The sequence below is a fragment of the Carcharodon carcharias genome, chromosome 2 (genome assembly GCF_017639515.1).
Source record: "Carcharodon carcharias isolate sCarCar2 chromosome 2, sCarCar2.pri, whole genome shotgun sequence".
NCBI classification, from domain to species: domain Eukaryota; kingdom Metazoa; phylum Chordata; class Chondrichthyes; order Lamniformes; family Lamnidae; genus Carcharodon; species Carcharodon carcharias.
In genome coordinates, this window is record NC_054468.1 from 81,531,396 (window position 1) to 81,545,901 (window position 14,506).

General features: G+C 42.6%; 1 protein-coding gene across 1 annotated transcript in view; it reads right to left on the minus strand.

The window, feature by feature from the left end:
• The window catches only part of LOC121269840 (heparan-sulfate 6-O-sulfotransferase 1-like), a 277,655-nt gene extending 265,200 nt beyond the window's left edge, over positions 1–12,455 (minus strand). The window contains exon 1 of the mRNA XM_041174868.1: positions 11,843–12,455. Within this exon, the coding sequence (XP_041030802.1) occupies positions 11,843–12,363 (521 nt within the window). The 5' untranslated portion in view covers positions 12,364–12,455. The remainder of the gene's footprint in view (positions 1–11,842) is intronic.
• Positions 12,456–14,506: the final 2,051 nt, after the last annotated feature.

Sequence of the window (14,506 nt, forward strand, 5' to 3'; positions counted from 1 at the left end):
AGACATAGAGTTGAAGGTTTATAATTGCTTAATGGTGGGGTGGGGAAGAGTTAACCAATCTAATTTCAAACATTTCTGTACACACACTCACACAAATCCTGAGGAAAGTTGCTATAACCTTGGCCACCGATTCTATCCAACCCGGTAGCAATTGGTCTGAGGCTGAAACTAACAGTTCCAGCAAGAACTCAATCTCCTATTCAAACTCATTATTTCTCAGAAGGCAACTATATCTCACTTCTCTCAGCAATCCCTTCTTCCTACCATCAACATTGCTTGTGAAAGCCAAGCTTGACACCACCTAATCATTACTTTGATAAGGCCCTCGTGTTTTTATCAACTGAGCTTACATCCTGCAAAGTAGGCGCCTTGACCTTGTTTTCTCAATCTGAAATAAAACTCATGTTTTCAAGTCTGCGTTGCTCATGTAATACTTCGCATGTAAAGAGGAACTTGTTGATGCTATCTATCCATTCAGTGGCTTCACATTAAAATGCTCCCACCCAACCCCCTCCCCCCTTATCTTTCAGATACATTAAACTGACAGCATAGAGAAACTTTCAAAAAAAATTACAGTTGAGATTTTCCAGACGCATTTGTAGTATTTGGAAAACCAGGAAATTCATGGACTACAACTGAACTACAGCATTCTGATTTTCATTATGATCTCTCCGCACAATCTAATCACTTTCTTCACAACTTTTTTTGTCATGTCGCCAGGCAACAAGGGCAGCTGCAGCTCAAGTCAGCAGGGGACTGTATTTTTATTAGGTTAAGACAGATTTTGCAGGGTTGCTCAACTTCACCTTTCTTCTGCAAGCACAATACCATCATCACTTTTAGCTCAAGTTCCGAATTGTAGCAATCCCAGCCTAATAATCCCGGGTCTTCACAGCACTGAAAGGGCAAACTCTCCCTCTGTGCTCCACACCACCCATCCCTCACCAACCTCCAGCCTATTCTAAGCAGTAAATCACAACAGTTACAAATAAGAAGGGGGTACAGACACTTTTGGGCCAAACAATTATTGGATGAGAAAAGGAATCCCATGATACACAAGCATTTCTATTGATTCATTTTAGTTTACGTAACAGATCAGATCTGTAAAATGGAAGACTTGCATTTATATAGCATCTTTCATGACCTCAAGACATCACAAAGAGCTAAAACAGCTAATCAAGTACTTTTGAAGTGTAACCACTGTTGTAATGTAAGAAATATGGCTGCCAATTTTGTGCACAGCAAAATCCCACAAACATCAATGCGATAATGATCAGATAACAAGCTTTTGTGATCTTAATTGAAGAATGAATATTGGTCAGGATACCAGCAATAACTCCTTTACTCTCCATCATAATAGTGCCATGAGATCTTTTTATGCCCACCTACCAGGGAAGATGGAGCCTCGGTTTAACGCCACATTTAAAAGACGCCATGCCTGACAATGCAGCATTCCCTCAGTACTACACTGGAGTGTCAGCTTTGATTGTTGTGCTCAAGTCCTGGAATGGAACTTGAACCCACAGCCATCGGACTCAGAGAGCCTGAGCCAACCGAGCCTCGGCTGACACAAATTCTAAATTGGCCGTGACCAATAACAGTGTTGGCTGTTGTATCTCTGTACAAGGGTGTGAACGCATTAATTACACAACTGTTTCAGGGACTGCGCCATGGATTTCAAAAGGCACCATCTTCCCAGAAAAGGTTTAGAGTAAGAGAAAAGCCAGAAGATGATCTGTAACATTTTCCTTTTAATTAAGGGCATCACATGGGAATGAGGTGACAGTAGTTGCGTCGCTTCTTTGCATGTTTACTAGCAAATGGAAAAAATCTTTACCAAATACTTTCTGACAAAGACACTGCTATAGATCTCACTACACAATTCAGAATACATCAAGCTGCTGTATAAAGGTTTTCAAAAACCAATACTGCTCTCCCTTCAATGAGAGTTTAATTGTGGAGTGGTGGATATGCTGACGTATTTCTCTTTACAGCAAATACAAAATAAATTAAAGGAAAAAGTGTGCATTTAAGTAGCCCCTTTCACAACCTCAGGCTGTCCCAAAGCACTTTACAGGATAGTGAAGCACATGTGAAGTGCTGTGACTGTCGCAACATACAGAATTGTTTTATGGAGTCTGGCCAGTATAAATGATACAGCTCAAAGCTCATTAGAACATACTTGTGTTCCCCAGGCCTTTTTTAAAAAAAAGTTATGCCCCATTGCCCTAGGCCTCTGTGCCACTCTGAACAGTAAACATTGGGCAATTATCACAGCAAGTATATCCGCATTTAAACAACCTTTCTTCAGGCAGATTGCAACACGACGACAGTGAAGTGGTCCTCAGCTCTGGGGAACAGCATGAGGTAATGGCTAACTCACTGCAAAAGACAGCCCAACTTCTTGTTGTTGATACAAAGCACCATTTATTCCCTAGCTGCTTCAGGTATTACAGAATACACTACATCACCTCATGAAGTGGCTACTTGTGAGAAGTGTCCACAAAATGTGGATAAACAGCTACACTTTAACAGGAGTACACTGTACAATCCCCATAAAATAAGCCAGTCAGTCCTGAAGTGACTGCTGCAGCCATTTAGCACATGTTTTGGCCCCACTTAACAGAGCGGTAAGCACACATTATACAGATAAAAATATACGGCAAATAAACTGTATGCTTGATAGAAACATGCTACATGCAGAAGACAAACCAGCTGAAAGTCTTGATAGACATAGCGATGAAAGCTTTTAGAATAGAAACATTTGAAAAGTTAAAAGGAACAGGAAGAAATAGAACAAGCAGAATGTGGAATCTTACAAAGGTGCAGTCAATAGAATCGACTGCTGGTTACATTTTTTGTTCAGTGAAGATAAGGATGTAGGGCATATATATGCCCAAGCGGAAAAGGAAATATTCAGGGACAAAAGCTTGGCCAGAGCTAATAAACCATGGATTTTATCCTCTGCTGAGAACAGCCATAATTCATTCAGCTTAGAAGGTACTTGTAAATTATTATTGCTCTTCCCCAGTCATGGAAGCACACATGACATGACATGACAGTCTCGGCGGCAAGAAATCTGCCACTAAAGCAAACAGCAGAGGACCCTGCAACCTTCAGTCGACCCTGCATCCACCAAAATAGGGAGCCCAGCAGGAGACTGTCCTTCAGAAGCAGATGCACTGAAATTTTTTTCAAACGTTTTTTTTTGCTGTTTTGTTTTAATGAGGGAGTCTACATTACACCTCACGGGTCATAAGTGGTTTGCAAGCAGTGGCAATCCTGCGACAGAGGCCCAGGCAATTCTGTTCAAATTGCGCTTAAACTTCTCATTGCTGAGCTTGGCCCTACCTGGGAAGGGCTGTTCTCCTTTGTTAAAGTTTCACTTCAATTCTTTGGTACCCTCAGTCAAAAGGTTGAGAGTTCGAACCATACTCTAGGACTTGGCATAACTGGGCTAACACTTAGTACAGTACGGAGGAAATATACTGCATTACTGCAGGTGATATTTATCTGCTGTGATGTTAAACTGTCTGCCTGCCTGTTAAAGATCCTTTGCCACTCTTGGAAGAACAGCAGTGGAATTGTATTGGTGTCCGGGGTATCATTCATCTCCCACCTATCACCACCAAAATGGATTAACTGAATATTTATCTCCTTTTGGTTTGAGACACCTTGTTGTGTGCTATGCGTGTGGCCAACAAGGTTATATTATATACATGGAAGTGGCCCACAAGCTGGGCTGGTCCTGTGTTCGGCTGATCTTAACAATAGAACAGACATCACCTTACCTGTCGTTCTGAATGGGAGTGGTTCAAACTTAAATGCTCACATACATTAAGTTTAACATCCTGCCAGATTACTTCACAATAAGCAATCGCCCAGCTTCCCCTTAAAATCCATTGCCATTAGCTGGTTCAGTTTCCTTAAGAAGTAATTTAAGTAGATGTTCACATGGTACCAAACCTGAGACAACCTGCTCTGGCAGACAAGTTGTTCAGCATGGAAACAGTGTCCTGAAGCTTATTGATCCCTCTGTAATATGGGAAAATAAAATAAAATAAATTGCTTACATAACAATACTGCTCTCCATTAAAAAGGGTAATTTATTAGTGAAATGAATTGAAATGTCTTGGCACCGTATTGCTCTACTTAATGTGCAATACTCTGAAGTCATACTTACATTTATGTGAGATCCAATCTTGTTCCAGTGGTTCCAAAAAGCACAAGTCGCATAAACGAAATGTAAAAATTACTAGACTGGGGGCCTGAGAGGTCCACTAAATACAGTTCTTCCCAGCAATCCCTCTTGGTGAGTCCTGACAGTTTTACATTTGGCTCACAGCCAGCATTCAAGACACAGGAATTGCTACATAAAAAAAAGACCATGGTCTATCTATATTGCCTTCTACCATCCTAGGGTAGTCATGTGATATGACAATGATGGAGTTCATAGCAATCAATCTCTAGCAATTAGTCTACAACAGACTCAGACATGAGGCAAGGATGGGGAGCTTTGGGAACCATAAGCCCAAAGTCCAACGTTCCCCCTAAGCACACAGCATTTAACACACGTCGTGTCTCAAGATCCGCACTTCTAGGAACTTGTGGCATTAGCGTGGGCCTCATGGGATATAAAAGCAGCTTTAATTCATCACCTCAAATTGCTCTCTTCGCTACCACCATCAGTGGCAGACTCGCACCCACAATTGTTTCGACGGCTCAAATTGCACTCTGCAGACAGTCTGTGATTAACACTGCAAAATCTATCACACTGGACAGGTTTTCACCCTCACAGCTCAAGCCAATGTACTTTGATATAAAAAAAAATCAACAAAATTGCACTTTTTTGAAATATTGTTCACAGCAGTGAAATGGTATTGGAATAAAACTAGAGGAAAAATAGGAAGTGCACAAATTAGACCACAACAGGAATGAAGAATTGGGAGGGAGTTCAAATGCAGTTCTGCTGGTGGGACCCCTGATTACTTGTCAATCCTGCTTGCAAGTCTTGGGTAGTTGCTGAACAGTGCCACAATTGAATCCAGCTAATACAACAGATTTTTAATTAACAGGTTGAAATGCCAGGACCTACTAATTTTAACTGCTCAATGCACCTATAATAGTCTGTTGGGTTGCATCTTGAAAATATACTCTAAGCTGCAACTTGGCAGTCAATATCACATGACTAAGAAAGGGCACAATGAAGTCTTTATTCCCAACTGAATGGAAAACTACTTTTATACAACTGTGGGAATTAATTTATAAATCGCAGAGTCACTCTCCCAGTTCATGACAGCATCAAAATACAGGCAATCTCTTTGCAGTGAGGATTGGAATTGTTGCCTCTGCTAAAGTACCTCTTTTGCAACAAGATGCGCATGCAATGACTCCAGAGGTCTATGAAAGGGCACAAGAAGCCAGTTCGTCAATTCTAATCATTACTTTGATCAAGATATATAATGCGGCATCGGACAACTCAATGGACTACAGTAAGTTTCCAATCAACATTCTGATGAGTAGCATTTCTTTTTAAAATCTTAATACTGGGTCACCTAATTGCTTCAACAGGTCACCCAAATGCTGCACTACCAAAGGTGATATTCTTAAGATTAGATGTTAAACCGAGGCTCCACTTGCCTTCACAGGATATAAAAGATCCCATGACATTGTTCAAAGATAACCAGGGGAGTTCTCCCCAGAGCCTAGCCAATGTTTTTCCTTCAGCCAACATCATGAACAAAAGCAATTATCTGATCAAAACAAAAAACTGTGGATGCTGGAAATCCAAAACAAAAACAGAATTACCTGGAAAAACTCAGCAGGTCTGGCAGCATCGGTGGAGAAGAAAAGAGTTGACGTTTCGAGTCCTCCTGACCCTTCAGCAGAACTGGTTGAATCCAAGGAGAGGGGTGAAATATAAGCTGGTTTAAGGTGGGGGGATGTTGAAGTTGGTGATATTATCTAAACGAATGTGCTAATTAAGAATGGATGGTAGGGCACTCAAGGTATAGCTCTAGTGGGGGTGGGGGGCATAAAAGATTTAAAAATAATGGAAATAGATGGGAAAAGAAAAATCTATATAAATTATTGGAAAAAACAAAAGGAAGGGGAAAGAAACAGAACAGGGGTGGGGATGGAGGAGGGAGTTTCTGATCGCTGTTTGTTGGAGATGCTGTGCTTGAATTAACTGCCGTGCTTCCTACATTATAACAATGGCTATATTTCAGAAGTACCTTACTGGCTGTAAACAGTTTGGAATGATCAATGGCTATGAAAGACACTGGATAAATGCAAGGCTTTTAAATCATCTTCTGGTGTATGAAGTTTCAATTACATTGGTCCACCAATAAAGTTTAAGGCAAAGATCATTTTAAACCTCATTAAAATTGTCTTGGGTCTCAGAAGTGCAGGGGAAGGAAGACAAGTGACTAAGGACAATGTTTGAATCCACTGTGCACAAAGCGAAAACAAGTATTACAATGACCACTGGTACTGCAACAAGCACTTGTCTCAAGTTCATTACCACAAAGCAATGCATTGCGCAAAAAATTTTTTTTAGCAACCCAAGAAATGTCATATGAGATTGCATTGTATTATTTATGGAACAAAGCTTATTAAGCTGTGAAGCTGTGTCTTGTTAGCAAACCCCCCGAACCACCATTTCAGGTCATTGCACAAATGGTGTGAATCGAAATGAACTGACAGAGAAGTTAAAGGTCAAACGGCCTTTAGGTCCAGCCACTTCGGCCACAGCGTTGTGTTAGGATGTCATTTGATCATTGGGTTACACTAAATTATAATCAGGGGCACTGGCTTACAGTGACTGAAAACATCAACCTCCATTGTGTTCTGTATTCTGTCGATAAATTCCATGGATTTTAACCAGCATTCTAAGATCTCACACTCCAATTTTAGTGCTTGTGTTTAAAACGGAAAATCAGTGGCCTTGCTCGCAATGTATAAATGGACTACTATTCATCAGGGGGCACCAGGCTCTGGGACTAACTGTCCCAAATTCCATTCCATGGGTTTCTGGAATTTCTTTTTTCGGAATCAATTCTTTGGGAATGACATTGCACAATTCTATCTATTTTTTAAATATAAAGCAAAATCAGTGGTTTTGCTCATGGCCTTATCACATACTAGTTATACTGCTTCAGAATTGTTCCTCAAATAAATTATGAAAATAAAATATTACCATCAATAAAAAGCGACTTAAACATTCAAACTGAGAGGAAGAGGAAAGGATATTCATTAATATTGGACTTCTTATAGCCTCAGGATATCCCAAAGTTTTTTTTTAAACAGTAAATGAAGTACACCTTCATTGCAGTCACTGTTGCAAGGCTGTAAAATGCAGCAGCTAGTCTGAGCAAGGCAAGATCCCATAAACAGCAAATGAAATAATGACCTGAAAACCTGATTGTTTAATGATGTTGATAGCAGGGGGGGAGGGGTAAAATGTTCACCAGGATACCGGAGGGAACTCCTCCACACTCCTGAGAACAGCAAAGGGGGAATCTTTTTACCTGAGAGTTAAATTGAAACTGAATACCATGAAATGCAACTGTAAAAGCCCAACCTTTTTCTAAATATTGTGTGTTGATGCCTCCCCCTTCCAAATTGTGACTCTTCTGCAATCCACATCTCGTTCGAACCTTGTTGATAATCCTATTCAGAGCCTCAAGATCATAGTTATTTGTTCAGTTACACTTTTTGCCTGTTATCCCAAAGATATTCAGACATTGCAGTTTAACTAATCCATTGTGAAGGGGGCAGAGTGGTGTGGGAGTTGGGGTGGCGAGCCTGGGGGAGGAGGTTTGGAAGGAGGTGGCTGAAGAAAATAAGTTATAGCATTTTCTTTCCAATAACCTCTGGCCAATTGCAGCCAGATTTTTTGTTTCAATACAAAGAACATCAATGCACTTGGACAGATTTCAGAGTGGGTCTGCCCATAAGCTGATTACTGGACTACATTTAAATTATGTTATCACAAACTTACTGCATGTAATCTATTTTCCAACTGGCGGACTCAAAAGATAAATCTGTTTACTCAGGGACTCTGTTGCTTTTAAATAAGGCAACCATTTAACCAGCTAAGTCCTGAAGGTAATGGACCAATATTTGCCAGCCATTAGCAAACTTGCAGTAGAGTCAGTGCACTATTCAAGGTTACTGGCTTTTAGTTTTTAAACTGATTCTTCCCAGTCAATAGCCATATTATAAAATGCACTCCTAATTGTTTTTTAATAAACTGATTTTCACTCCAAAGTCATACTTGTCTATCCTTGAATATTCCACAGTTATTGTACTCCAAATGAACTCAGAGTGAGAGAGGAACTTATACTATGAGACATTTCAGGGGGCAGGGAGTGGTGCAATTTTAACTGAACCCACGCACAGCAAATTAATGAGACTGGGTACAATGATGGCTTTGCAATTCAGTTGTGCTCGATTTTACACTCCATTGAAGTGGATGAACAGCAATATTGGGCAGTGTGTAAAACTGTTGTTCCACTTGATCACATGAGTTCCCTGCTTGTTGAGTTGGGTTAAAATTCCCGCTTTGATGCCAGCAAGGGCTCTATAAAATGTAAATATTATTTATAACTTTAGAAACCTTCATATTTTGCAGGGTCTATTTAGAACTCCCTTCGCTGGGCTTGGAAATACCATTTGCTATGCTCTGTAGTCTTCCCTCTCATCTCTCCAGAGTAACATTAAAAAATGAAGTCACACAAGCAATCGCTATATTTTTGTTTGACCCCCTGTTGCTTTGGATGATGACCAGCTGCCAGGCTTCCTCACTCCTCAGGCCAGATCGTCTGCTCAATCCATCGTCTGTAAACCTCGCTCCCATCTGTTGCAGGCCTTCAAAACACCTCAGCTGCATTCCTGTTTCTGCCACATTCAGGTGACTCCGGCCCTGGCTTGACTTGAGCCAAAGCTGGAGCCCCACCCTCACCTGAATTGGAACCCTGACCATTCACTGTTAATTGTATCTATGGGGGTTAAGTACTTACAGGTGGAGGGCAATATTGGATAGTTACTTGACAATATATAAAGAAACACTTAGTGACACAGGAATAGAGTCAGGAGATATATACCTGCAATGTTTCACTCTGTGATTAAATGTATTCCAAGGAAAGACTGGTTCTGGCTTCTTCCTTCACCAACTGACTATCAGGACTATTATGATCACTTCTTTTCAAATAAAATGGTTCAGCACATCCTGTTTACTTGAACAATGACAACTGCATTGTGAGTGCTTTTGACCTAGGAAAATGCCCTAAGTTGCTCCACAGGAGCATTATCAGGAAAAGGAGTCAGCAAGCCACTTAATGAGATATAAGGATGGGTGATCAAAAGCTTGGTCAAACAGCCCATTTTTAGGGCATCTTCAAGGAGGAGGAGAGAAGGTTAGATGGTTGGGAGGGAATTCCAGAACTTAGGGCCCAGTCTTGAATGGTGGAGTGATGAAAACTTGGGATGTGCAAGAAGCCAGATTTAGATGAGCACAGAGATCTTAGAGTGTTATAGCAATGAAGAAGGTTTCAGGGATCAGGAGGAAGCCAGGATTTGAAAACCAGGAAGAGAATTAAAATTGAGACATTGGCAGGTAAACTCACTGCGTTATTTCCATTTTCCTACATCCTACACTCTTCAGCCCTCTCTTTAATATTAAGAAAGAAAAAAGTCCCAATAATAAAACACTAGTATAATAGATTTGGCAAGTAACTCCCTGAAGAGAGACCTCCTCTACTGGTTTCACTGGTAAACACATTGCCCTTTGTGTGGAATAAAGCCACGAGTGATTAGAAAAATCCCCGGTGCAATCATCTCTCTGCTCGGGATTAGCTAATCTCAAATGAGGTGGCAGTGAGGAGACAACAACATCTTTAGAAGATGCCGCTGCAAGAGATATGAAACTAGTTGATTTGCAGCTGGCTGGGGAAAGGAGGAGGGCGGCTAAAGTTTCTTCTGTCTGGGAAGAAGCTGTTTATAACCTTCCTATGTAAGGGAATATCATAGTTTTTTTTAAATAACAGGAAATACACAAATTGCAACAAAGATTATTGCTGATTTATAATGAGGCAGAAAGAAGTAGAAGCATTGCCACTGATGGAACTTGAAAACAAATCTATGGCACTACAGAAAATGTAAAGCAAGGACCATGTGTTCATGAAGTACACAGAGGTTAAAATATATAAACTTGCTGAAATACAGGAATATGTAAAGCCCATTGTCACAAGGTAGTGGTATGTAAACACATGTGAATTAAAGCCGTCAGCATACAATATGTCTTTCTTCTGCTGTGAGTATCTCAAACCAACACAAAAGGAGAATGAGTTGAAGAGAAGTGGAAAGAACAATTCTTTTCTGTACCTGAATTACAAATACAGACAGGTGGGGTTTATTATGCCTGCTTGATATTGTAGAAACAAAGCCTGCCCTGGGGCTCCCGGTGCTCTGGAACCCACCCATCCACACTGCATAATGTGTTCCAATGCACACTTGTGTGTTAAAGCAGACTTGATAGCAACTGACCTTCCTCAATGCCTTGGAATTCTCCTCTACAGATCGACAATGCCTGTACAGGAGGTAGGCGGGGTTTTTTGGGATACGGGTGGTGGTGGAAGGGCTGAGCATGTATAATTAAATAATATAAATATGCTTTGTGTCACTGATGGCAGCAGTTAACGTTTGTAGTTAATGTGCTGCATTTCTATATAACTGTAGTGGGGGGTGGGGAACCAGCCTCTTGAGATAGGTCTCTAGAAGGTTAGAGGCAGTAGCTCTGCCTCACTACTATTATCAGCATCACTGCTGATATGGAGACAGCCACAGGCAGCTCAGTAACAAAACAAGAAGGATGCATTCAGGAGGTGCTGTTGCTCCCAATGTAAAATCTTCAGATAAACTTATCCCTTGGTAAAATGCTTCGCTGGCACCCCCAATACCAAGAATCAGGAAATGGAGGTAATGTCTTTCCCAATGGGGCATCTGTCTTATGGCGATGGGTGCAAATTTTGCACACAGGCGACCTGGTGACCCGCCATTGATGCAGCATCACGCACTCTCAGTCATTAAACTGTTAAATTGATTTGCAAGACAGCCAACTAGGAGACAATGCCACACTCCCACTATATTTTAATATTAAATAGGCACCCAGTGAATAAATTATCCAATCATATTGTCATGCCAAGATAGTTTTTTTAAATTTAAAAGAAGTCTATTGTATTGAAACACTACCCCCTGGCAGTGCTAGCTGCACAGGGACATACTTTCACAAATTCTTTCAGTGAAGGGCAAGGATCTTTTTGGCTCTCGTTTGTGACCAATAGCTAGCAACAACTAATACACTCCAAGCTCAACTCGCTGCCTGATATGTCAAAGCAACAGCTGTGCGACGAGCTAGGGACAAATATCAACCATTTCCTCCTAAATTCAACCAACCAGTACCACGTGGTGTTGCACAAATTCATTTAAAAGATCCAAAAAATGTTTGTCTTTAACGTTAAGGCCCGTGTCCTCCCCCAGACTGTACCTGGATTTGAATCAAACTTAATATACATAGACAAAGGTGGTGGGGAGGGGGGTGTTAGTTGGAGATTCAGGAGCTAGATGTACCCTCTCAAAGTTAGAAGGCGAGCATTCTGGAGTGTGTAAGACAGAGAAAAATGAACGGGGGGGTGGGGGGTGGGGGGTGGGGGGCGGTGAGAAGAAATTAACTCAGAAACAAACAAAACTCCCAGTGCAGCTTAAAAAGAAAAACACAAAACACATCCAGACATTGTTGGTGTGTGCAATTTGTGGAAAGTCCCCCGCTCTCGCTTACCTCGGAGTTCTGCTCTTGTTCTCTCTCTTGTTCAGCACTCCGGGCACGCAGTTGGTGAGCTCGGTCCAGTCGGCGTGTAAGCCGCAACTCCAGCCGGTGGAGAACCTCGAGAAGAGCCAGGTCTCCCGGCGGTTGGGTCGGTAGCAAGTGCACTTTTTCTGGCCGGGCTTGCACTCACAGGGCACCTCCAGCTTGACGTTCTGCACCAGGTGTCGGCCGAAGGTGGTGCCCCCGGTCTTTTGGATGTGCAGGAAGACGATCACGTCGTCGCCCTTGATGTCAAAATCCACCGTCCTCTCCAGGTCCAGCACCGGGAAGTAGTATTTCTTCACGTAGTGGGGGTCGGGGGTAGGGAAGATATCCATCGCCTCCTCCTGTTGGAAACCTCGGGGTCCCGCGATCCTGCAGTTGGTCCCTGGGCAGACGTACTGGAAAATGATTATCATGAAAATTGCGGAGCCAGCAATAATCAGGATAAATTTGTTGGTCCTTTCAACCATGTTCCTTACAGTGAGTTTCATGGGTTACCATCTCACTGAGGAGATGCAGAGAGGGCTTTGTGACAAATGCTTCCCCAGCCGATCAATGTTAACTGGATGTCGTCCCCCTTGTCCACCACCACCCCCCACCGCCACCAGCACCAGCCAACCCCCCCCCACCCCCCCCCTCCTCCCTCCTTTTTTTTCCTCTTCCTCTTCGGCGGAGGGGAATACAAGAGAAAGAGAATCAAACAGCCCTCCCCCGGCGTGGCCAGGGCTGTGATGCGTTGGTTACAACGTAGCTGAAAGTAACCAGAGTGAAACTGACCGAGGAAGAGGAGGAGGAGGAGGTGGGGGGGGGGGGGGGGGTGAGGCTCGCCCGCTGAAAGGGACGGAGGCTGCGGCGAGCCGGCTCGCTGACAGTACACACACTAAGCTCAGACAGGCAACATTCAGCTCTCTCTCTCTCCCCGCACCGTCACCTCCCTAACCCGAGAAGGCTCAGAGCCCGCTCCAACTACTCTCTCACCACCATCACCATCCTCTCTCTCTCTCTCTGCAATCTGAGCCCAGCATGCACAGCGACCACACAACACACACACACACACACACTCACTCACATATACAGCTTCAACCTGATAGGGAAAAAGGAACAAGAGCCGGGGGGAGGAAGCCAAATATGCAGGGGACAAACAGTTAGGTTGGCGGGCACGGCCGCACCAGCTGACAGCCCCGACCACTCTGCCCCTCTGGCAGCTGACAGCCCCCCTCCCCCGTTCGCTGAAGGACGGGGCGAGGTCCCTGTTGGAAGTTCCAAAGAAGATTGTCCCATTGGGTTAGAACGTGTCTCCTCTCCACAGATGCTGCCGGGTGCCACCCCCCACCAACACCAATATTTTTTGTTTTTATTTCAGATTCGCAGCATTTTATCTTTGTTTTAGTGTTTCACTCACTCACTGCCACTTGCCTTCTAGGAATGCCCACCTTCTACTCTTCTCTCTGAGATTTCAGTGTGTCTCTTTCACCTGAGTTTCGAAGAAGAGTCATATTGGAGTACAAACGTTTCCTCTCTCTCTCTCTTTCCCTCTCTCTTCACAGATGCTGCCAGAGCTGCTGAGTATTTCCAGCATTTTCTGTTTTTATTCTTGTTGAATCTAACTTGGTTCATAGATTGGCACTCACACACAAATACGCACAGACCTTTTGAATTTCGAACTGGTGTTCGCATGCCACTTGTGTTTTTGTAAAATGTATCTATACAAATATATTTTTTTAAACATTGCAACAAGTTCAGGACAGAAATAGCCCCAAACAAACCCTGGCATGAAATGAAAACAGGAAATGCTCAGCGGGTCAGGTAGCATCTGTGCAGAATGGGGAACAAATTTAATGGGCGCAGTTTTACAGCCCCTCCTGCTGGTGAGATCTTCTGTTCCCAGCGAAGTGAATGAAGTTTTGAACGACTTGCCACCATTTACGGCCCAGCCCCCTCACCGCGATGAGGCGGTAAGATTCCGCCCCACCCGTCAGGCAGCATCTGTGAAGAGAGACCGAGTTAACATTGCAGGTCAAGATGACCTTTCATCCAGAATGAGCCGGTTTAACATCAAACATGTTCCAACACTGACAAAAGCAACACAAATGGAAATATTGCAAATCAGAAAGAAAAAATCCAGAAAATATTCTAGATGTACAGCAGGCCAGTCAGCATCTGTTTTTATATATAAAAACATAGGGTTATCAGACAAAATTTGTCACCAAGCCATATAAGGAGGTATTAGGACATTAGGTAGGCTTTAACGAGTTCCTTCAAAGAGCAGAGAGAGAGAGAGAGAGAAGGATGGAAAGGTTTAATAATTAAAATTCGGGCAAACAGTGGGCCAGAATTGGAGGAGCACCAATATGGATGGTGTTATAACGCAGGAATGTCTGACAACGGATGAGTAATCATCGAACTTTCCAATTATTTTCTATGAATTGCCCTGGGTTTTTATCTGGTTTTACAACTCTCCCAGGGCTAAAATAAAGCACTGCACTGGCTGTAAAAGGATATGGGAGTATCCCAAGTTTGTGGAAGGTGCTTTGTAACTACAAGTCTTTTTTTAGATGAAAACTAATGTACAAGAGAATTTCTACTGGTCCTTCCAGCCTATCCATAGAATACATATGCTTCCCACCACACTCG